Consider the following 23,218-nt stretch of genomic DNA (forward strand, 5'->3'; position numbering starts at 1 on the left):
GTCTAAAACCGATGCAAATAGTATATTATTAACATCGGTTATAGGCGAAAACGATGTTAATAGTGTCTCAATTACATCGGTTTTTGTTTGAAACTGATGTAATGTAAATGGCATTTTACATCGTTTTGTCTGAAACTGATGTATGAAACTGATGTAGTATGATTCAGAATGACGATTGGGGCCTTCAAAATGAATCAATATAAAAATAACAAACCTGCATCTCATTCCTTCCAACAATTTTAAACACAACTACATATTTATTATACCAAAAAAATATCATAGCGTATAAAATTCCGTCCATTCAAAATAATTTAAAATGTACACTACAAGCTTCTACGACGCAAAATGTGTATTTTCAATTACAATTTCTAGAAATCTAAATCATACATACTCTAGACGTTCCTTCCACAATAAAGCGACCAAAGCTCTCGAACCTCGTTCATTTGTTCAATTGTCATTTGCGAACCTGAAATACACTACGTACAAAAACAAGGATTATTAGGCCACACTTAGAAAATACGAACAATATCTACACATGGACATTCTATACGAACAATATCTATACATAAAAATTCAAACAGTTCTTGACAATGGATCAAGCTACCTTTACTATGTCGTCCTCTGATGATGCGTAACGTACAGTAATATCATACATCCACTTTATAACATAATAACCGCACTTATAACTCTGCGGCTGTTGAGGGCACTACATTTATACAAAATCAATAGTAAGTAGACAGCCAACAAGGACAATCAGGTTGCTTTTGCTCGAGCACTACATTTATACAAAATCAACAGTAAGTAGACAGCTGACAAGGACATACAAATATATGTCCTTATTATTCACTTGTCAAAACCTTGAACCTTTCCTTATTTTATAAGGAACATACCCCAACATATCCTTATTTTATAAGGAACATAAACACAAAATAATTACCAAGTCTCACATGTGCCCATAAATAAGGAACATACCCTAATATAACTATAAAGGCTTCTTAAAATTGCCATCATATAATTATAAAGACTCCTTACCAATCAATACAAACAAGAAAATGGTAGCAAAGGTAGCTCAAGACTAGTTCATACCAAAGGCAATTCAAGGCACAATTCATATCAAAGGCAGCTATACTCGGCGTAATTGAATTTTTAACGAAAACAGCTACATACCTCAATCATTTTTATTTGGAGTTCATTTTTTTTTTGACATATCACGTATTCCAGCCCTAAAAGAATACCTTTTCCAAGCCCTGAAATTGAATACATGAAAAGTAATCATATTATCGATCATTCATACATATAATTTAATGTTGTTAGCTAGTCGATTGAACTTACCATGATAAGCAGCTTTTTATCTGCCATGTCTTCTTTGTCGCCTTATCCGAGTCAAAAATATATGCAATATTATCTCTAAGACAGAATACAACCAACATCCAATGCGAGCTATATAAAAAAAACTTATAAATCCTTTAACTAGGTCATGAGCTAAGTGATGAAATGCAGGAAAAAAATAAGAAAATTGTAAAACTCACGCCTCATAAAAAGCACCCATCACATATCTCTTCTTTTCTTGAGCTTTTAAAGCATCTATTAAGTATCTCTCCATCTCAACCTCGGAATGCATATATGTGCAAAGTCTATCGGGGCACAAAAATCCAACTAATTTTTCCGTCACTCCAAGTTGAATCACATAGTCATATAAGAAGCTACATTATTATGAGAATAAAATTCATAAAAAGTATATAAATGGATAATACAACAACTTGAGTCCCATAGTCATATAAGAAGATACCTTCCCCAAAGTTGAAGTATGGATATATTTAACCATTCATATCTGAACATCTCCCTAATATCATCAAGCATGATCAACAGCTTCACTGGGCTTTCATAGGAATAGACCATCTTCTCGATCTCTATAGTAAACAACATATATCCTCCCGAACAAGCATAACAGATCATGTCTTCCCATCTTTGACAATGGACATCCAAACGACTTAACTCATCCTTATTTAGTGGCCCCTTTTTGCTCTTTGTTGCCTTCGCCTAAAGATTACAAGTTTTAAGAACTAAATAAGAGAGAAAAAATAATTAAACCACCTACAAGTAAATCTAACAAGTGGTTCATTACCATTACCGCGTCCAGTTAAACCCCTTTAATACCACCACCACCAGACGGTCGTATCTTTGCTAAATTATCATTGTCTTTTGGCTTAATCCGTTGAACCTTATCTTTAGCCTTAGGATCACCCTAGCAATTAGAAATAATACAACAACACTTAATTAGTTTCTTGACCTTTGCAAAAAAAAAAAAAAATATATAGTTGATAAATTAGTAGTTGCATATTTTTTTACCTCGGTTGCTCCTAATAAAACCAATGATTTCGGCCACTGTGCGAAACTTCCGACAACCTCACCAACCCTTTCATGTTCATCCCAAGGAATTGGAAGTAATGCCTTCCCATCTATGATATTATCAATGGATACATGAGCATTTTCACATGTCAATAGTGAGTTGTGCACCAACTTACCTTCTACCCATGGCCAAACTGTTCCCTCGGCGACAACGATCTCCGTCTCACCAAAGAAATGGCATGGATGGAACGGGATCCTGCGATAATTAATAATAGGAAAATGTAAAATTTTAACTAAACTAGTAATATATATATATATATATATATATATATATATATATGTGTGTGTGTGTGTGTAAGATGTATGGTCATACATATTTTATATACCTTTAACTCAACGAAGGGATCATTAAGCTTGGTAGCATGAGTAATACTCTCGAGAGGGAGAGAGGAGGAGACGTCTGTAGTCTTGTTAATTTCGATGTCATATGACGACTTCAGTTGGATTTGATCCTTTAAAATTTGTGACACATGCTGTTTAACCAAGCTTTCTACTTTATCCATTGCATGTTTTGTCACCTCTTCCTTAAATGACGTAAAATCATCCTCCGTATACAACTTCCTATTAACTCCAGGACTATTTGATTTTCCAAAAAAGCTAGTAATACCAACACAGCCTCTAATTCCTCTTCTGAATCCAGGGCGATCAAATTTTCCAGTGGCCTTAACTAACACATCTTCTCTTCCAGAAGGAACAAACTCCCCTTTTCTCTTCATCTCCTCCCAATAATTCTGTTCAAATGAAAACAGGGTTAATATTTTAGACAAAAATAACCAGACAATAATTCTGTTCAAATGAAAACAGGGTTAATATTATATTTTAGACAACAACATTACCCCAGTGCCTCAATGGCTCCCGCAAATTGCGGGGTAAGGGGGGTCGGATGTGCGCAGCCTTACCCTTGTGTTAGCAACACAAAGAGGCTGTTTCCGAATCACCCAAGATAAAAATTGCGTCGAGAACTGCATCGAAGGACCGCTACTTCACAAAAGAAAGAAGAGCAGCCACTTTAGTGAGCCATTTTGATTTATTCCATTATATTCCAATTTCCATTACCAAAGAGTAATGAATCTTCTCATCCTAAAATCCCCAAACCAAACTTTTTATGTTTCTTTTCTATAACAATTTTCCAGTCCACCTGCTGATACATAATTCTCCCAGTATTTGTCCCCAAAATCGATCACAATTTCTTCAGTTGGCTACCAAAGCTCATACTTTGCATTTCACGTTCTAACCTTCTAGTACATTTTACACCATACCCTTAATTTACTTGCTTAATTTCATAATCTCATCAAAGAATAACTCTCAGTTTGATCCATTATACAATATACAGCAGACATTTCGGCCCGAAAAAAAAATATACGGATGTTTTTTTAGGTGTCATTCACAGGCTTGTTTCTTCAACCCTCAAAATTTCAGAATTTGTAAAGCAAACAAGTAGACAAGTAGGGTTTGAGTAATTGGGGATTTAATTAAAAGAAACAAAAAATGATTGGAATAACACTTATAATTAGGCACATTAGAGATTATATAGCTCACAAATAGGATTTATAAGGCTGATTAAAATACAATAACAACTACAAATTGCTTTTAATAAGAGACAGCACAATCTAGGGTTTGTAACAAATTGAAAATTAGAAAATGAGGACGAATAAATTAAAAATAACAAGGCATACAAGGAGAACATTAAATTGTATTACAAATGCATCAATCAATACAAATCATCATGAATTGTTAAAGCTCAGTTACTATTTCACTTATCAACTCTTGCGTTTTGCGATTTAAAGGTCCTTGGATGAAGGGGTATGTCCTTTGACCCACAAATAACCCCTATCTTCAAGAAGTTTCGTAACATTTTTCTGAGTAGCTTCGGGATCAGCATCAAGATCATTAGCCAAGGCATCATTTAATTCTTCTTCATACCAATCCTCCATCTTACCCATATAGCCAGCTCTTCCCATATAATGTCGGTGCAAGTTACACTTTTGGGATTCCTGTGCTTTTCTACTTTTTTCCTGCAATTTATTAATTATAAAACCAATAATTTTTATTAGTAATAAACTTGAAAAAAAAACAGAGAGCTGAATATCAATTAACAAACAATAAAGTAATTCACCTTAAATTTCTCATCCATTCGCTGTCTCAGAAACTCCTTCCAATCATCTGGTGTTATCCCTTTATAAAGGGACAAAGGATCATCTAAAGGCTCGGCTCTCCTTTGTTGTCTTGTTTTAGTGATAAAAGAACAAGTCAAGTTTGTCCTAAACAACCTCAAACTCTTGCCCACGTTACTTAGTACCTTCTGATGCATTGCATCATCAGTGAGGTTCCATTCGGTCTATCAAAAGAATTCATAAACATGGCTCAGAAATCCCATTAACTCGAAGATAAAAAAAACATCAAACTGCAAACTATTGTGAAAGCAAAAACATCAAAAGTCCTTAATCAAAATCAAATGTTAGTGTATGAAACACAACCTTTAAGTCTTTCCAAATTGAATCTTTAATTCCCTCGGGTACTTTGAACCAATCCTCATATGTGATCTTGATATTATTTCGGGCGATCTTACCAATATCTCTAACAAAATCTCTCCTCCATGGTCCATATGGCCTACCGTGCTTATCAAAATCAATACGCTTAGGCCCTTTATTTGGTCTTTTGGCCTTTATACCTGTTGTTGCACCTCTCCCTTTACGTTTGGGCTTCTTACAATCGTCATTTCCGCTCGTGGGGGCTTCCTTGTCCATTATATACCTTAGGAAATAAATAAAGAAAAAAAATTAGTATATACCAATTATGAAAATAATATATGAAAGAGAGAAAGAAAAAAAAATATAAAAAAATAAGTTATCTATTTGGCAGGGGTAGCCTCCATATTTCATTTGAGACAATGCAATTAAAGAATAAATGTGGATGAGATTCTTCACTGACTTGGCAAAGTATACATCTATTAGCATATGGAACAATTGCTCCTTTGGAAACTTAGTATCAATGCTCAGAAGACTACTTACTAGTGCAAGCATTCAACAGGATTTTCTGATTAATTTGCCGCAACTACTCAATCAACTAACACTATTTTTCAGTCAATAATCTTCTAAGTCAACAGGATTTTACGATCAGAATCTGCACTCTGAGCGTCCATGTTTTGTGGTGAGCTTCAAATCTTTTATCATGTTAAATACATTTCACTCCACGAACTTTGTTGAAAATGTTGTGTTGCCTCTATTATTGAGCGATATAGATTGGTTTATGAGCTCTAGCATATCAAAGATCTTAGGTGTGAATGTGTACAAACTGAAGGAATTTGGGTTAGAGAATGATTTAAGATCAGTTCCAAATATAAAGGAAGTATGCAGCTGGTATAAACATTTATTTGGTTGCGACCATGGAATATCAAGATTGATTCATGGCATTCAAATTGTAATATTGCAGCATGGTATTGACGTTTGTCGTACTTGGATTTCCATGCCATATGATCCTGGCATCCTAGTACGCAATACAACAACTTTGGTTTGCCCCTGCACCCTTGAGGACAAGGGTGATTTTAGGGGTGAGGAAGGGTCTAGTAGTGAGTGTGCTTGGGAATTAGTAAATAAGAGTGTCGTGGTCCTTACCTTTGTTTTTGAGCTAGCTAGTTCTGCATTACATGTAGCTCAATTTCTTGTGTGAAGGAACTAAAAATTATCATAAGAGTCCTTCTATTTCCTGGGGTCAAATATGCAAAGTGAAAGATAAACTGAAACTGGGTTACCAGAACAGTAAGTGGTGCACGAATAATGGGAACTACACTCCTGCTGAAGGTTATAAGTGGTTGATGGGTACTCATGATACTGTTTGGTGGCATAAGTTAGCTTGCAAAAGAATGAATGTGCCTAAGCATTCATTTATTGTCTGGTTAGCTGTTCAGGGGAGACTTTATACTAAAGATAGACTGTTGCATTTGGGTGGCAATGGAGATACTGTGTGTTACTTATGTAGGATGGATGCAGAAACTCAGAACCATCTATTCTTTGAATGTCCTTTCAGTCAGGTTTGTTTAGACTTGGTGAATAACTGGTTGGAGTGCTGTATCCCTAAGCAGAATTATCTGGAGTGGTGCAGGGGACTGCCATATCGGTGTTTGATGAAAAAGCAGGTCATTTGGGCTGGTGTGGCCGCTCTTATTTATCTTGTGTGGATGGCCAGAAATAGATGCATGTTTGATTCTGTTGTTAGTCATCCAGAGGTTCTGGTGAAGCAGATGAAGCAGCAGCTGAGTGTTAGAGTAAGGAAAAGAATTTGAACTATCAAGCATAGGGGATCTCTGAGGTGGTGTGAAAGTGTAGGTCTTGTTTAAGTGTAGGTCTTGTTTACAGGAATTGTAATGAGATGTTGAGTCAGTGTAGCTGGTAAGCTAAGCAAATTGGTGTTGTAATGCAACGTAATATCAATATAAGAGTTTACATTTCACCAAAAAAAAAAGATTTTAAAATATAGAGTAGCAAATGCTTCTTCAAGAAAAAAAACTTATTAAAGGACAAAACCAGTTAAACAAAAAAAGGGGGGAAAAATCAGTTATCCAAAAATGGGGGCAAAACGACTCAGAGATTCATTGTTCATCATAGTTTGTATATGATCATAGTAACAGCAACAACCAAAATAGAAGAAAGCAGGAGGATACAATATCAGAGACCTTAACTTTCGATCTATGTGTAATGTACTGGACGGCATACATCATATAGATTAAGAGGAGGAGAATTATCAAGGCTGCTGAACAGATTAAAAAAGTGAGGGTTTGGGTAATCTTAGAAGTGAAACGATAAATAGCACCAAAAAAAAAGGAAGTGAAACGAGAAAGATATCAATCATAACTTCTGTATGCTAGCGTACGGTGAGTATACTACCTAAAATAACCATAAACTATTTTAATTTATCAAACCATAGACCCTCATCATGATCTTGACGCAAATAACTTTCATCACGTAAATCTTGAACCGATCGACGCTGACGAAATAGGAGGCGAGTTCATCAAGTTGATCATATTCTTCTTCGTCAACTACTCCCTCGACACCAAGAATACGCCTTTTCCCATAACGAACCACGGATGATCTCTTATCTAAAGGATCTTCAATGTAGAATACTTGTTTCGCTTGAGATGCAAGAATGAAGGGTTCATGTATATGTCCAACAACATTAAAGTTTACCGAAATGAATCCCATATCGTCAACGGTGACACCCTTATCACAATCTACCCATTTACACTGAAACAAGGGTACACTAAAAGTTACATACTCAAGCTCCCAAATATCCTCAATTTTCCCATAGTACGCCCTTGTGATGTCTACGGGATCCTTACCTTTTCCAACATATTCTTCTGATGATGCAAGAAGAGTCACTCCACTATTTTGCATCGTACTCTTCTCATCTTGTCGGCTTGTGTAAAAGCAAAACCCATTGATATCATACCCTTCAAATGATGTGATGTTCGATTTAGGGCCATATGCTAACCAGCGTAAGTTAGCACTTATATTATGAGATTGTGTAGACAACTCACTCATCACCTTACCTTTAAACCACTCCGCAAAAGTCCGACTATGTTCATTCAACAACCAGTCATCGCGTTTATGTGGATTTTGGAGCTTCAGTAAATCCAGGTGCTCGGTTAAATAGGGATGGACCTCTGTCATATGTTGTAAAACATATAAATGTGCTTTCTGAAAAGAATCGCGGTCCACGCTCATTTGTTTCTTACCCAAAGTACCCTTCCCTAAGAGTCTACCTTCGTGCCGAGATATGGGAAATCCAATAGGCTGAACATCTGCCATATAGTCAACACAGAATTGGATTGTCTCACATGCAATTGTTGCTTCAACAATACTACCTTCAGGACGACAACGATTCATCATTCGTCTCTTATAAGTACCCATCTCTCGCTCCATCGCCCACATGTTTCGTTGAAACACCGGACCACAAAGTTTAATCTCACGCACTAAATGAATGACCAGGTGTACCATGATATCAAAGAAAGAAATCGGAAAGTACATCTCTAATTCACATAAAGTCACAACAACATCCGCTTGCAAGTCATCTAAGGTGTCAGGATGGATATCTTTTGAGTTGATTGCATCAAAGAAGAGGCAAAGCTTGGTGATGACTTGCCTAACATGCTTAGGCAATACAGATCTAATGGCCACATAAAGCAGTTGTGTAAGCATAACATGACAATCGTGAGATTTCATACCAACTAACTTAGAATCTTTTATTGAAACAAGACGACTTATGTTAGAGCTATATCCATGTGGTACCTTGACCCCTTTTAAAGATTCACAAACAATCATCTTCTCCTTCTTAGAAAGAGTCGTGCAAGACGGTGGTATATAGATACGTTTTCCCTTCTCAATTGGTTTTAACTCGATACGCCCCCTAGCAGCCATGTCATTTCGAGCTTTTACCCCATCTTTAGTCTTATTCGGCATATTGAGCAATGTTCCAATTAAACTATCAAACACGTTCTTCTCCACGTGCATGACATCAATGCAATGCCTCACATACAAGTGCTGCCAATATGGAAGTTCCCAAAAAATTGACCTCTTTGTATGATATACTCCATCTGGTGGAGGTATGTACGGTTTTCCAAAAATTGTAGTTATATTCTTAACCTTATCGTAGTACTCTTCTCCACTCAAAAACAAAGGGGGTTTCCTATGCTCCGTTTTCCCATAAAAAGCCTTCTTCTTCTTTCGATATTGATGATTTTCAGGAAGAAAACGACGACCACCTCTGTACGAAAATTTGCCACTGTGCTCCAACCAATCAGATTCAATGTCATCCCCGCATACCAGACATCCCTTATCAGTCTTGAACGATATCCGAGAAAGGTTACCATAAGTCGGAAGTCATTAATTGTACAAAGACAACATAACATGCATTTGAAACCTAGAGCTAGTACTTGCATCAAACACTTCTACCCCAACGTTCCACAAGAGTTTCAAGTCTTCAATTAGAGGAGCCAAATACACGTCAATGTCATTTCCAGGTTGCTTAGGTCCCGAAATTAGGAGTGTTAACATAATGTATTTGCTCTTTGTGGTAAGCCAAGGAGGGATATTGTAAATTACCAACATTACTGGCCAACAACTATGTTGGGTACTTAAAGTTCCAAATGGATTAATTCCATCAGTACAAAGTCCCAATCTTAAATTTCTAGGCTCTGAACCGAATTCTGGAAAGGTTCGATCAATTTTTCTCCATTGGGGAGAATCAGCTACATGCCTCAGTCTGCCATCCCTATTCCTGCCCTTTTGATGCCACCACATGTACTCCGCATCTTTTTTATTTGAAAAAAAGCGTTTAAATTTTGGTATTATTGGCAAATACCATAATGTCTTCACAGGACTTCCCTTCTTCTTGCCACCATTACCATTGTCTACCCTCTTGTATCGTGACTCACCGCACTTTTGGCATTCTTTTAATTCACTATACTATTTTCTGTACAAAATACAGTCCTTCACGCATGCATGAATCTTTTGGTAAGACGTAGATAATGGGCATAGTAGTTTCTTACATTCGTATGTGGTGGAGGGAAGCTCGTTACCTTCTGGCAACATTTGACACAAAAGTTCTAACAAGGAAGTAAAACTCTTGTCACTCCACCCATTTCCAGCTTTCAATGTGAATAGTTTCAACACAGCTAATAAAAGAGAGAATTTAGAACCATTCGGGTATAAAGGCTTCTTGGAATTATCAACCATTCTCTGAAAAATAATAGGGCACTCCACAATATCTTCTTCAAGATCCTTCATTAACCCGTCAATATTATCATTATCAAGTTCTATATTATCATCCATATCAATATTTTCAAAGATTTCATCATCATTTTCTACCCCGACATCAATCTGATCCCCATCTTTATCATTAATTCCAAAATTTACGTTGGAACAAATATCATTAACACTTTCTCCATACCATACCCACACATTATAATCTGCTTTAAATCCTTTTAAAATTAAATGTTCCCGCAATTCATCCCTAGAATTCACCTTTTTACGATTTTGACATAAGGTACACGGACATACGAATTGATTATCTCCATGGAGTCTTTGATGTTCGACGGCACAACTAAGAAACTCCTCTAGTCGTTCAAGATAAACAAAATCACGCTTTCCATACATCCAACTTCGGTCCATAATCTAGTTAATAAACACATATATTAATGGGTATCTACGTCAATGATGTATAATAATCACATTAAACGCACTAAACTGTTTCATGTAATAAAAATTAACCATCATTTAACGAGAAACTGAAATAGAATAAAGATATACATACCTTCAAGTGGCAATCAAGTAGCTTTGTAAGGTCAAAATAGAGAATTTTGGTGGAGAAATAGCCTGTAATTAAGGATGATTTTAACCTTTATTCAAAATTATTCAAAATAAAAGTGATAACTAAAAAAAAAAAAAAAAAAAAAAAAAAAAAAAAAAAAAAAAAAAAACATAAGAAAACAGAACACTAGACAAGTATGTTGACAAACAAAAAAGTACATGAAATCCCATTTTCCTGCACTAGCACAGGTGTCAGATATAAGTACATAATTACCACTATTACCGGCGTCTAATTCTAGAAGCTTCTTAGATACAGTTTCAGCTAAGGTAATATTTCCATGAAATTTGCAAGCGCTCAACAAAATCCTCCACAATACAACGTCTGCAGGTATCGGCATTTTGAGTATAAACTCATACGCCCTTTCCAATCTACCAGACTGACTTAATAGATCAACCACACATCCATAATGTTTCATTTGAGGGGAAATTCCATATACATTTTCCATACTTTGAAAATATTCGAGTCCCTTGTCCACTAACCCAACATTCGGGAACAAGCTAGTAATATCCCGACAAAAGTTCCATTTGTCGGCATCACATTCTCACCTAACATCTCCTCGAACAGCTGAATAACATAGTTTGCAGAGCCGTTTACTGCAAGACCAGATATGACCGCAGACCATGACACAGAATCCTTTTTTTTCATGCCTAAGAAAACTTGTAACGCCCTTTCAACAACCCCGCAATATAACTTTTTTATTAAGAAATGATGTAACTAAGGCGATGTCAATAGGAGTTTTTTATAACTTCAGTGTATATTAACTTTTTTCTTAATACCTTAGGAAACAAATAAAGAAAAACAGTTAGTATATACCAATTATGAAAATAATATATGAAAGATATAAAGAAAAAAAAAATTAAGTTATCTGTAATAGACTGGCAGGGGTATTTGGGAAGATTCACTGAAGGTGCATTGGAATATAGGAATTTGAAAAAAGAATAACAAATGCTCCTAAATAAAATTAGACCAGTCTGACTCTGACTGAGTAATAGTCAGCGAGTAAATCACAAACCCAGTGTAAACTAAATAGGGACAGTGAAAAGCACAGTACACAACCGCTCTAAACAGAATTGCAGTAAAATGCATGTGTTACTACTTACTAGCAGGTATATGCCAAGCAAATGATCTAATTATAAACATTCACTAGTAGAGCTCAACAATCAAGATAACAAAAGGAAGATTGATATTATAGCTCGAACAGCAAAACGAGCCGATGAATGGGACAGAAGCCTGGAAATGAACATCTAAAGCCGCAGCCATAGTTCTGATCGAAATACATTAAAAACAATACAAGTTATTTGCTTCATTCCCTCAGCCCACAACCAATACAAGCCATAGTTCTAATTATAAACATTCACTAGTAGAGTTCTGATCGTACCCATACCCGGACCGGAACCGGAACCGGAACCGAAACTCCTATCGTACACGTAACCGATCGCACGCCTTGATAGGGGCATTCACAGTGCAATGTGCAACGTGTTATAAATGGAGGTTTATACCAACTAAAGAGAAGTATCAGGAAATTAGGGAGCAATGTGCAATGTGCTCGTTGTAACCTTCAAAGCTATTACAAATTTACAATTTGGTATTGTGGCAGGAATTAAAACCCAGGACACTTCGTTTTCACGCATAAGATTTTTTTTCCCCACTAAAAACTGCTATCAGACCATTAGCAGAGGAAAACGATCTATCATCACTATTGGGTTAAATTTGATTACCAAAAATTACATTCAAATTGCCAATCAATAAAGTCGACCAATGCGCCTTCAGTGAATCTTCCCAAATACCCCAAGTAGCATAAGATGGTGTTAATTGTAGCATAAGACGGTATTATTCCGTAACAATTAACAGGAGTACCAGAGCCCTAAATCGCTATATTGAATTCTAACAATCGCAAATAACTTCAGATTGCTTTCACATATCACACAAGTAACCAAATAATTGTGACATATAATTGACTACAGCATATGTAATTGCAAAATAATTGGAGAAACAATAAGAAAAATATGGATGCGGCATACCTGATTAATAGATCATACGGGGTCAAAGCAGGAAATAGATTGAGGGGTTTGCAGGTGCGCGTGACGACGGGTAAATAGGGGTTGTGGTGGCCGGAAAAAGAGGAGGCGACAACGGCGTCTGCGTGGGTTTGTGTGGGAAGCAAAGAGGTAAGGGTTTTGCGTAGGGGAAGGGTTTTGCGTGGGACTTATGTGGTAACTGCTGATGAAAGCGGTGTACGTATTACGTGTTTGTCGTGTGAAGGACTTATTTTAGTTACATCGGTTGTCTAACCGATGTATTTGAAAGACCTTTAAAATAATTGTGAACGGTTATAACCTCGGTTTTCAGAAAACTGATGTAACGCCAATATATTAACATCGGTTTTCATATAAACCGATGTTAATATAATATAAATAACATCGTTTTGGTTTTTAAACCGATGTTAATAACTCCATTATTAAAGATTACATCGTTTTTATTAAGAAATGATGTAACCAAGGCGATGTCAATAAGACTTTTTGTACTAGTGAATCATGTAGTCTATCAAAACGGTATTACTCGAGTGCCGAGATAACGTGATGATACATATATTTTAGTGGGAGCTAAAGTGAGTTCCTTAGTCTAAAATATGTGCTTGACATATTATTGACTAGAAATGTAGCTAAGGTGATATTTCTTAGTCTAAAATATGTGTTTGACATATTAGTGACTAGAAATATTCTCGGGTGAATACTTGAGAGTATCATGGCGCATCTTAAATATCCGGATCTAATGCGATATATCTCCATGGATACTAGCATCTTAGTCAAGAGACTTATGTGATAAGATTCTTGACTCGTTCAAGTTGTTGAACAATTAATATGATCTTTTTGCTTCCGCTGCAGGATCTATTAAATATGCTAAAAGCTGCTCTCGTCGGGACTTATCATATTGAGAATATGAGAAGTCATTACCAATCATTTCCTAGTGAGTGTCACTAGATGATTATCAAGAGCATCCTTAAGTACTTGAGAAGCATTGAGGATTTACTCTTGTAGTTTGGAGGAATTTATGAATTTTGTGTAAAAGGATTACACGGAAACATTCCCATGCTTATGTCATACCCAAGTTATGATGAGAGAGAAAGCTCTAACTTCTCTCTAGGGTTTGCTCCTTTTTCGCGATTTCTTCCTGCAAATGGCAAGGAAAAAAATCACTAAAATCCAAAGTAAACCTAAGAAATCAAACGCAAAAACTTGACTTTCTTTCACTAATTGTGCTGATCTCAACTTAGATATGGATTCAATCTCATTCTGAAAGTTTAGCAACTAGTAGTAGCAATTGTGTTCCTTCTACGGAGGGCCCTTCTTCTGCTGATGCTAGAACTACTAAAACGGTTGGGGAAATTGTAGGGATTCCGGTTCTCAACTTGGATCCTATTGTGGAGGATCTTCTGTATGTGTCAGAGAATGAATCAGAAGTGTCAGAGATGTAGGCTCAAGAACCTGAAGATGATGAGGGTTGGACTAAGGTTTCTGGTAAGTCTCGGTCCCCTTCTTCGTCTCCTTAAGCTGCTTCTTCTTCTGATATGCTGCAATTGACTATGGATGATGTGCAATCTGAAATTAATTACTGGTCAACGGCGGTGGTCTGTTATGTCCTGGGAGGAAATCCACCTTGGGAATTAATGTCGGGATTTGTTAATCGTCTTTGGGTAAGTACAAATATGATAAAGTGTCGTTTCTTCCAAATGGTGCATTTTTAGTTCACTTTCCTACTCTAGAATGCAAAAACCTTGTTCTTCAGCAAGGCTTCCCCATGTTTAACAATAAACCCCTTGTTGTTAAACCATGGATGGAGGATTGCATTTTGGCAAAATAAAGAGTGAAATCTGTTCCCATTTGGATTCGTCTGTGTGGACTCCCTCTCAAATTCTTAGGTGCATCTAGTTTGGAGAATTTTTCTTCCTTGGTTGGCAAATTTATGAGGTGTGATACTGCTACTATGGAAAAAACCAGACTAGGGTATGCTTGTCTTATGGTTGAAGTAGAGGTGGGTCAACAATTCTTAGACAGGCTGTACTTTAAGGATGAGAAAGGTTGTGAGACCAGTGTGGCAATTGAATATGAATGGAGACCTGATGTATGCTCTTTATGTAAAGGTATTGGGCATGTATCTGACATCTGTAAAAAGCCAACTGTGTCTCAACCTACTGTCACTCAGAGAAAAGTTTGGAGACCAGTAGTTAGGGCACAACCTAAAGAGCTTAACCCTGTCAGAGTGCCTTCTACTGCAGTTGCTTCTTCTTCTGTTGCACCTGCAGTTACTAGTCGTTTGAGGGAGTCTCCTAGAGCTGCTGCAACTATTGCCTCTCCAGTTACTATTGTCACCTCTCTGGTAAGACAGGAACATCATGGGATAACTAATGGGGATGTACCTAACTCGCCAACCTATGCTGAAGTATTGAGTCCTAAACACATGGAAGGGGGTCAGGATAATCCACCAGGTAATATTAATAATGGATAATATTGATTGCTGGAATGTGAGGGGTATGAATAAAGTAGCTAAACAGTTGGAAATAAAGAGATTTCTTTATCAAAATAATGTAAGACTTTATGGTTTAGTTGAAACTAAAATAAAAGTGCAAGATTGTTCTGGTGTTCTAGCTACTTTTGGGCATTCTTGGAAGGGTGTGAGTAATATACAGCATCATCCTGGTGGTCGTGTGTGGTTGATCTGGTTGGATCAGTTCTTTAATGTTCAAGTATTTGGTATGTCTGATCAGCACATTACTGCCACTGTTACTGAAATTGCTTCTGGTACAACCTTTCTCTTTACTGTTGTTTATGGTTCTAATGATGAGGATGATAGATTATCTCTTTGGGCTGATCTTAAGAGGATTAAGGATGTGTACTCTGGTCCTTGGGCTATATGTGGGGATTTTAATAATCTGTTGGATGTGAATGAGAGAATGGGTAGACCTGTTCTTTGGAGTGACATTGAAGATTTTAGGGATTGTGTTTCTTATTGTGAAGTTATGGATGTTAAAGCCCAAGGTTCTTTCTTTACCTAGAACAACAAACATGAGCCTACTACCAGAGTGTTCTCTAGACTGGATAGATTTATGGTTAATTCTGACTGGTTGAATATCTACCCAGATTGTTATGCTTACTTTCTCCCTGAGGGGTTATTTGATCATAACCCATGTGTCTGCTATAGAAGAGTGACCAGACAGAGGAGGCCACAATTCAGATATCTTAACATGTGGGGACTGGACTCTCACTTCAAGGATATTGTTAAGCATTATTGGGGTATTAAAGTTTCAGGGTCCTGGATGTTTCAGGTGATTACAAGACAGCAAAAATTAAAGGGTCCTTTGAAACAGTTTAATAGGAACAGATTTTCTGATGTTGAGAAGGCTGTTGAGATTGCTAGATTAAGACTTATTGATCTCCAAACTACTATGCATAGAGATCCTACCAACTTGATTACTCTTGAGGCTGAGTCTATAGCAGCTGATGAATTTAGGCATCTTACTAAAGCCCATTTTAGCTACTTAAGTCAGAAGGCTAAAGTTGCGTGGGTGTGTGAGGGGGATTAAAATATAAGATATTTTCATAATCAAATCAAGGCTAGACAATGCAAAATAAAATTTTGCAAATTAATGATAAAGATGGGAAGTGTCATATGGATCCCCAGGGTATTGAACAAGCTTGCCTGGATTACTACTATAACTTACTGGGGGTCAATGCTCCTACTACACCTGTTCATTTCCCTACTGTGAGGTATGGTAAACTGATTAATGCTCATCATACTAGCATCCTGCTGAAACCTGTCAGTCTTGAAGAGGTTAAAGCTTGTATTTTTTCATTTCCTTCTACAAAATTCCCGGGTCCTGATGGGTTCACCAGTCAGTTTTATAGAGACTCCTGGGATATAATTGGGAGAGACATCACTGGTGATGTGTTGAACTTTTTTGCATCTAGACAGCTTCTTAGACAGGTCAACACTACTACTCTCACTCTTATTCCCAAAGTGAAGAATCATGTTAGTGTGCTAGAATACAGGCCCATAGTTTGTTTTAATATCATTTACAAATGCATTACTAAAATCCTTTGCTCCAGACTTTCTGAGGTTCTTCCTGATATTGTTAGTTGCAGTCAGGGGGGTTTTGTTAAGGGCAGGAACATTGTGGACAATGTGTTGATTTGTCAAGATTTAGTAAGACTTTACAATAGGAAAACAGCCTCTCCTAGATGCCTTATTAAGATTGATCTTAGGAAAGCTTATGATACTGTTGAATGGGAATTTATTCATCAAATGTTAAATGCCCTTAAATTCCCTACTCGTTTTATCAATCTTATTATGGTTTGTGTTTCCTCTCCCTCTTATTCTCTAGATGTGAATGAAAGTACTTTTGGTTTTTTTCAAGGTAAGAGGGGTTTGAGACAAGGGGATCCACTTTCTCCTCTTTTGTTCACTCTAGCTATGGAATATCTTTCTAGGATTCTTCATGTGGTTTCCCTACAAGATTCCTTCAGATTCCATCCCATGTATGGACACATCAAGCTTAATTTCCTCCTTTTTGCTGATGACCTTTTAATGTTTTGTAAAGGGAATGCAGCTTCTATTATGTGGTTGTTGAGATCCTTCTCTACTTTCTCAGCTGCATCTGGTTTATGCCTCAACAGAGACAAATCTGATATTTATTTTAATGGGGTTCCTGGTGATATTATTGAGGATATTGTGAAGATTTCTGGTTTTAGAATTGGCAAGCTTCCCTTCAATTACCTTGGTGTCCCTATTTCTGCTAAGAAAATTTTTAAGTTTGATAGTCAGAAGCTTATTGAAAGAATTGTGGCTAGAATTAGAGCTTTGGGTGCTAGGCATTTATCCTATTTTGGACGTCTCATTCTGGTTAGATCAGTTTTATCTACCTTACATTCCTATTGGGCATCTCTTTTTCTCTTACCTACTGGGATTATGAAGAAGGTTGACTCCATTTGTAGGAATTTCCTTTCGGGTGGTAAGGATTCTTATCTCAGAGCTCCTAATGTTAGTTGGGATAAATGCTGTACCCCTAAGGAAGAGGGTGGTCTGGGACTGACTAATATTCAGCTTTGGAATAGAGCCCTCCTGGCTAAATACACTTCCTGGTTGGACACTAAAAAGGACCACATTTGAGTCAAGTGGGTCAATCATGTGTATATGAAAGGCACTGATTGGCATGATTACACTCCTCCCCTTGATTGCAGTTGGTCTTGGAAGAAAATTGTCCATGTGAAAGACAAGTTTAAGCAAGGTTATGTGGGCAATTTATGGTTGAATTCTGATAAACCTTACACTGCTGCTGCTGGGTATAACTGGATCTGAAATAAAACTGGTAAAGTTCCTTGGAGATTTGTGTGTTGGAACTCTCTGAATGTGCCAAATACTTCATTTATTTTTTGGGCTGCTCAACAGAATAGACTCCTAACTCTGGATAGAGTTTTTAAAATGGGAATGAGGCATGATTCTACTTGTTTCATTTGTGGTTTAGAACCTGAAACTCATCCTCATTTATTTTACAAGTGTGTTTACATCACACAATGCATTCTCCTCCTGCAAGACAAACTGAATATTTACTTCAATATGGATGAAATGGTATGCTGGTTCTCCAAAAATCGTGCTGCAAGTCCTCTTCAGAAACTAATTACTGGTGCGTGTTATGTGGGTGTTACTTATGCTATCTGGACTGTCAGGAATCAGGCACATCTTCTTCATCAGGTGACGTCCCACAGAGATTGATCTATCAAGTTTTCTCCGAGGTTTTAACGAGATGGAAGCATAGAAATGTGAAGCCACTGAAGCATGATGACCAGATTTGGATAGATAGTATCTCAATTTGTTCATGATGTTGTTTTTAGTTTTGCTTCCTATTTGATTGTATTCTTTCATAATCTTGTGATACCTTCATTTTTTTGATTAATATATACTTACCCTTTACCAAAAAAAAAGGAAAAAAAAACCATTCCCATGCTTATAAGATGTTATGGGCCTCGTTAAGGAATGGTTAGCATGTAAGAGTGCTATGTGCATAAAGAATAATATGTATAAGAAGTTATACATATGTGTATAAGAAGTTATATATGTATAATGAAAACATGTATGAGGAGTTATACATAAAAGATGTCATATGAAGGATGTGTATGTATAAGTGTTATACGTACAAATCATGAACGAAAGCTAAGTACATTACAATATCCAATGTTATAAGAGAGATAGTTGATAACCGGAATTTAATGGGACTAGAGTAGTTCTGTTAGCCGAATGTCGTATCCCAAGAGACTGTAAAAACAGTGGGAGTGTTTGACTGGCTTTAGAACCAGAGTCTAAAAACTTGTTTAGACGTGTACTTAGAAATGCTCTATGTGATGAAAATATTGCATAGAACAAAGGAAAATAGCAATGGAAATTAGAGTGATGCAACTGTTGCTTATCCTCTAACCAAAGCCGTAGACATGATGGTTATGTCATCTCAATGTGAATTGAGGAGTATACCTTAATTGCTAAAGATCGTTATGTAAATATTGGATAGAGTATTGATATTTACATAAGTGATGATCGCATTCATTGTTAGAGTTTCTTTAAGAACTCAATTATTCAGTTTGGCTGAAAACATTGAATACCTTGTTTATCTGAATAAGTTGTGGAGACAATATTGAACACTATTCAAGTGAACAAGATGAACATTGTATTTTGTCCCTAGTCACTTAATGAGGTGACGTCTCGGAGTGACTAGATTGTAAGTCGATTGATGGTTGTTCAACACCATAAGGTCATACGTGATGACTAGTCAATTACATAGGCAAAGTATGTGACACTTTGCCGGACAGTGACCATTTAGAGAGTCCCTAAGTTCTATTATAGACGGCTGGCCGTGGCAGGGATCTCTAAGATGTTCTAATGAGTCGATTCTTTTGACTGGAGACTATTATCTGAGCAAGTGCAGTTTCCGAGTGACTTTGGTTTTTATCCTAGGTCGTGCCGTGAAAGGAGGCCAAAAGAGCATTTACTAGGTCATGGTGATCTGTATTGTGCAATAGGATAGTTAGGGCATACAGGAATTGTCCACCCACGTTGGGTAAACTATATCTCAAGGCCACTCGAGGAGTAAATGACTACAAATGCGTGGCCACGCTCGGAAGTAATTTGTGAGAGATTTTTCTGATCAGGTAGTCACACTCCCGATCGATAAAACCACTCGCGATATGTTCATGTGCAAGAGCGACCTGAAAGACACCTTGTATTGAGTGGAAGATTAAAACGGACAAGAGAAATGGTAGCGCACACCTTGTGTCGGACAAGTGGGAGATTGTTGGAGTTAGTGTCCTCCACAATAGTGCGTTACATAATAAATCTCATTAAAGGAATATCATTAGATATTTAATTATTTGATCCTCGTCAGTTGATTAACGTAAATCGATAACGGTTGGCTGACTAGAGTTTGACGTTATTGTCGTGAGACGGCGGTGATCAACTGACCCCTTTCGGTCACACCTAAAGGAACGAACCCCAATTGACAACTAATTAATTGTATGAGATACAATTTATTTAGTCCCTTGATTTATAGACTAAAAGGTTAGTCGATTATTTTTAGAGAGATTTCGAGTTGCGAACTCGAGGCATGGTAGTTATTATTTAATTATGCGATAATTGAATAATAAATTTTGGGAGACGGGTTTTAGTTAATTAATTGTTAATTCACTAAAATTGTACTAATTGATTAATGTGATTAATATTAGTACGTAAATAATATGTGTAGCGGTACACATATATTTACGGAGTGATTTGAACGAATTAATTACGGAAGTATTTAAACATGAAACGATGTTTAAAATAAAATTACACGTATTTGTGCGACAAATATAAGAACCGATATGGACCCGTAAATGGGCAATTGCACCGTGTAAAATAGAGTGTTGTGGATGATTAGGAACATAATCATTTCACCTTACTTTATATTCTTCCATAAGTTATGTTTTGTCATAAAAGATTGGACAAAAATTGCAACAGTCCATTCCTACACTCCACCCACTCCACCGGTTTTCCCCCCTACTTATAGACCAATTTTTGTTCATTTTTTGCATGCTTGCTCACTTCACTTTTACATGTGAACAAAATTTGGTCTATCTCTCTAACAATTATTATACATAATTTTTACTAAGTTGTTAGTAAACTAAAAATATTAACTAAGATTGTTAGTATTATTTATATATTATCAAGGGTTTATTTTACAAGTATCTAGTTAATACTTGTAAGATAATTTGTGGGTGTAGTTCGTGGGTGCTACTTGAAGGTTTTTCTAGGAGGATAATCCTTTTGTTTTAAGCTCAAGAACAATCAATGTAGGAGATCTTGATTGTGCCCATATTACCATAATAATCTATGTAAGGAAATTGTTTTTCCTTAACTTTCATTTTTATGCTTTTATATTTGCATGCATGTTACATAGATCACCAAAATGATAAATTATGAGATAATTTAATTTTTATTAGAGAGTCTAATATGGATCTATGATCTTTCATCTTGCAATGGTTCACGTTAATGAATAAGTAAGAAATCTATTGAGTACTATTATCTTATAACGATAACTTAACAAATGAATATGCGAGTTTAAAACACGCGACCTTTTTAAAAATAGCAAATCGATTTTCTGCTTGAAATACACGGTTTTACTCTTTGAAAATAAAATCAATTTTATGCTTAAGGTATCACATTTAAATGTTGCAAAAGCAAAGTATTTATAGGAAGGAAAGAGCAAGGCTACTCGGTTTCATGAAACCCTAATGACCGAAATAGGAGATATACAAACAAATCATATCTTCTATTTTTTCTTTCCTTAAAGCCTAAAAGATAATAAAGAATATTCCAAAAGAGAGCATACAATTTATTCTAATATTATCTTTTCAATAAATTCTAAGATATGATAAGATTTTCTATAACAAGAATATCTTTTACCATAAACAATCATATTAAGTAAGATATAAAAAATATGTAAAAATATACCTTACAGAATTAAATCTTTACAAAATATACCTTAGGTCATACAAGATGTCACGGCTCATATGCCTCGTGACTCGTGCAAACCCTAGCTCAATATTAGGTTAGAATTTAGGTTTTAGGAGTGGCTAGATAAAAACCCTAATTAGTAGCATGGTCCAACTCATAAGTTGACCCAAAACAACCACTAACCAACGTTTAACATAAAACCACACTCCGCATTAAACCGGACTTTAATTAATAAATACTTTTACTAATACAAAAATGAACTTAAACAATCTTTTAAAAAAACATTTTTTTAAAACAATGTATGTCGTGTATGATAAACTCAACATCTCAATGTTATAGTAGGAGAGCTATAACATTGAGCTCTTTTACTAGTAATGTTATAGCTGTAAAGCTATAACTTCACCGATGCAAGAAATTCACTCTTAGTTACCATTACGAGATAATCACCTATACTATTCTAATCTTCATGGGAGATCTTCGAGTATAGGTTACTTCATCATTCAAACTTGATTAAACTTTAGACGGACTTCGTCTTCACATAACACTTGAATGAATCTTCAGATAATTTAATTTTCAATTGAGGCTTGACTACCATATACTTCATCACAATTCTCTTTGTTGCTTGTACTAAATAAGTCTAATCTAAAAGACTTAAACAAACGATTACGCGCAACGAGTATATATAAATTATAAAGCACCTTGACATCATCAAAACATAAACATATATACTACATGGTTCAACAAATTCCCCCCTTTTGATGATGGCAAGTCCCCTAAAATTGTGACTAAGTATAAAGTTCCCCCTCAATACAATACCGTCATCTTAATAATAAAGATCAACGCAAGATCAAGACGATTGACAGAAAATCGAAACTTAAGGACTTTAAGAGACAATTGGTCTTGACAAGGAGCAAGCTTAGGTAGATGCTTACCATAGACGTTCTTACCCCCTCTTGACATCATCGAAAGTTAGGAACAAAAATAAAATGACTAGAATAGTATAAGACGAGACAAGAGATAAAAACGACATAAGAAGCAAATAAACCATACATAAACATAAGTAGTTAGAAATCTAATTATCATACAAACGTAAGAAAACATGTTTAATGCCAATGGGCCGAATAAACATGTCTAGAGAGGTACTTGGGCCATAATCCACAAGTACATGCCAAAATGGGCCGAATTGAGAGTGTGCAAAATACACCACCAAGATAATGAAAAGATACTAAAAAATAGAAGGAGCTAAAAGAGGCAAGGTAAGGCAAGGTCAAATGTTACGGGTTTTGTACGGGTTCACATAGTCGGGACGAGTGCAATGTTCCAAGGCATTAAGATGGTCAAACGAACTCCTCACGAGTTGAGCAAGACTTTGAAGACTTCGTTCAAAGTTGAGAACCTTTAATGACAACGCTTT

General features: G+C 36.2%; 2 protein-coding genes and 1 long non-coding RNA gene across 3 annotated transcripts; 1 reads left to right on the forward strand and 2 right to left on the reverse strand.

Annotated features, from left to right (window-relative positions):
* Positions 1 to 296: 296 nt before the first annotated feature.
* Positions 297 to 5,145, reverse strand: LOC141591087 (uncharacterized). Its single transcript, XR_012520647.1, has 5 exons — positions 4,887 to 5,145; positions 1,333 to 1,440; positions 1,168 to 1,247; positions 605 to 706; positions 297 to 476 (listed from the first exon to the last, which is right to left on the reverse strand). It is a non-coding gene; the product is annotated as an uncharacterized LOC141591087 (long non-coding RNA).
* Positions 5,146 to 7,313: 2,168 nt separating this feature from the next.
* LOC141590091 (uncharacterized) lies at positions 7,314 to 11,218 on the reverse strand. Its single transcript, XM_074410703.1, has 5 exons — positions 10,932 to 11,218; positions 10,717 to 10,801; positions 9,983 to 10,577; positions 9,357 to 9,715; positions 7,314 to 9,245 (listed from the first exon to the last, which is right to left on the reverse strand). The coding sequence occupies exons 1-5, from the start codon at positions 11,216 to 11,218 to the stop codon at positions 7,314 to 7,316; spliced, it is 3,258 nt and encodes a 1,085-aa protein (XP_074266804.1).
* A 3,539-nt stretch (positions 11,219 to 14,757) lies between these two features.
* LOC141590092 (uncharacterized) lies at positions 14,758 to 18,126 on the forward strand. The gene is made up of 5 exons (XM_074410704.1): positions 14,758 to 15,259; positions 15,378 to 15,809; positions 15,912 to 16,336; positions 16,453 to 17,909; positions 18,009 to 18,126. The coding sequence occupies exons 1-5, from the start codon at positions 14,758 to 14,760 to the stop codon at positions 18,124 to 18,126; spliced, it is 2,934 nt and encodes a 977-aa protein (XP_074266805.1).
* Positions 18,127 to 23,218: the final 5,092 nt, after the last annotated feature.

Source organism: Silene latifolia, chromosome 7, assembly GCF_048544455.1.
Source record: "Silene latifolia isolate original U9 population chromosome 7, ASM4854445v1, whole genome shotgun sequence".
Taxonomy (NCBI): domain Eukaryota; kingdom Viridiplantae; phylum Streptophyta; class Magnoliopsida; order Caryophyllales; family Caryophyllaceae; genus Silene; species Silene latifolia.

Coding starts and splice junctions, on each gene's coding strand:
- LOC141590092 (XM_074410704.1), top strand. CDS start 14,758: ATGGAAAAAACCAGACTAGGGTATGCTTGTCTTATGGTTGAAGTAGAG. Junction 15,260..15,377: donor GGGTCAGGATAATCCACCAG/GTAATATTAATA, acceptor TTTATGGTTTAG/TTGAAACTAAAATAAAAGTG. Junction 15,810..15,911: donor TATGGATGTTAAAGCCCAAG/GTTCTTTCTTTA, acceptor ATATCTACCCAG/ATTGTTATGCTTACTTTCTC.
- LOC141590091 (XM_074410703.1), bottom strand. CDS start 11,218: ATGGAAAATGTATATGGAATTTCCCCTCAAATGAAACATTATGGATGT. Junction 10,802..10,931: donor GCAGGAAAATGGGATTTCAT/GTACTTTTTTGT, acceptor TTTTGAATAAAG/GTTAAAATCATCCTTAATTA. Junction 9,246..9,356: donor AACTCTTGTGGAACGTTGGG/GTAGAAGTGTTT, acceptor ATATCGTTCAAG/ACTGATAAGGGATGTCTGGT.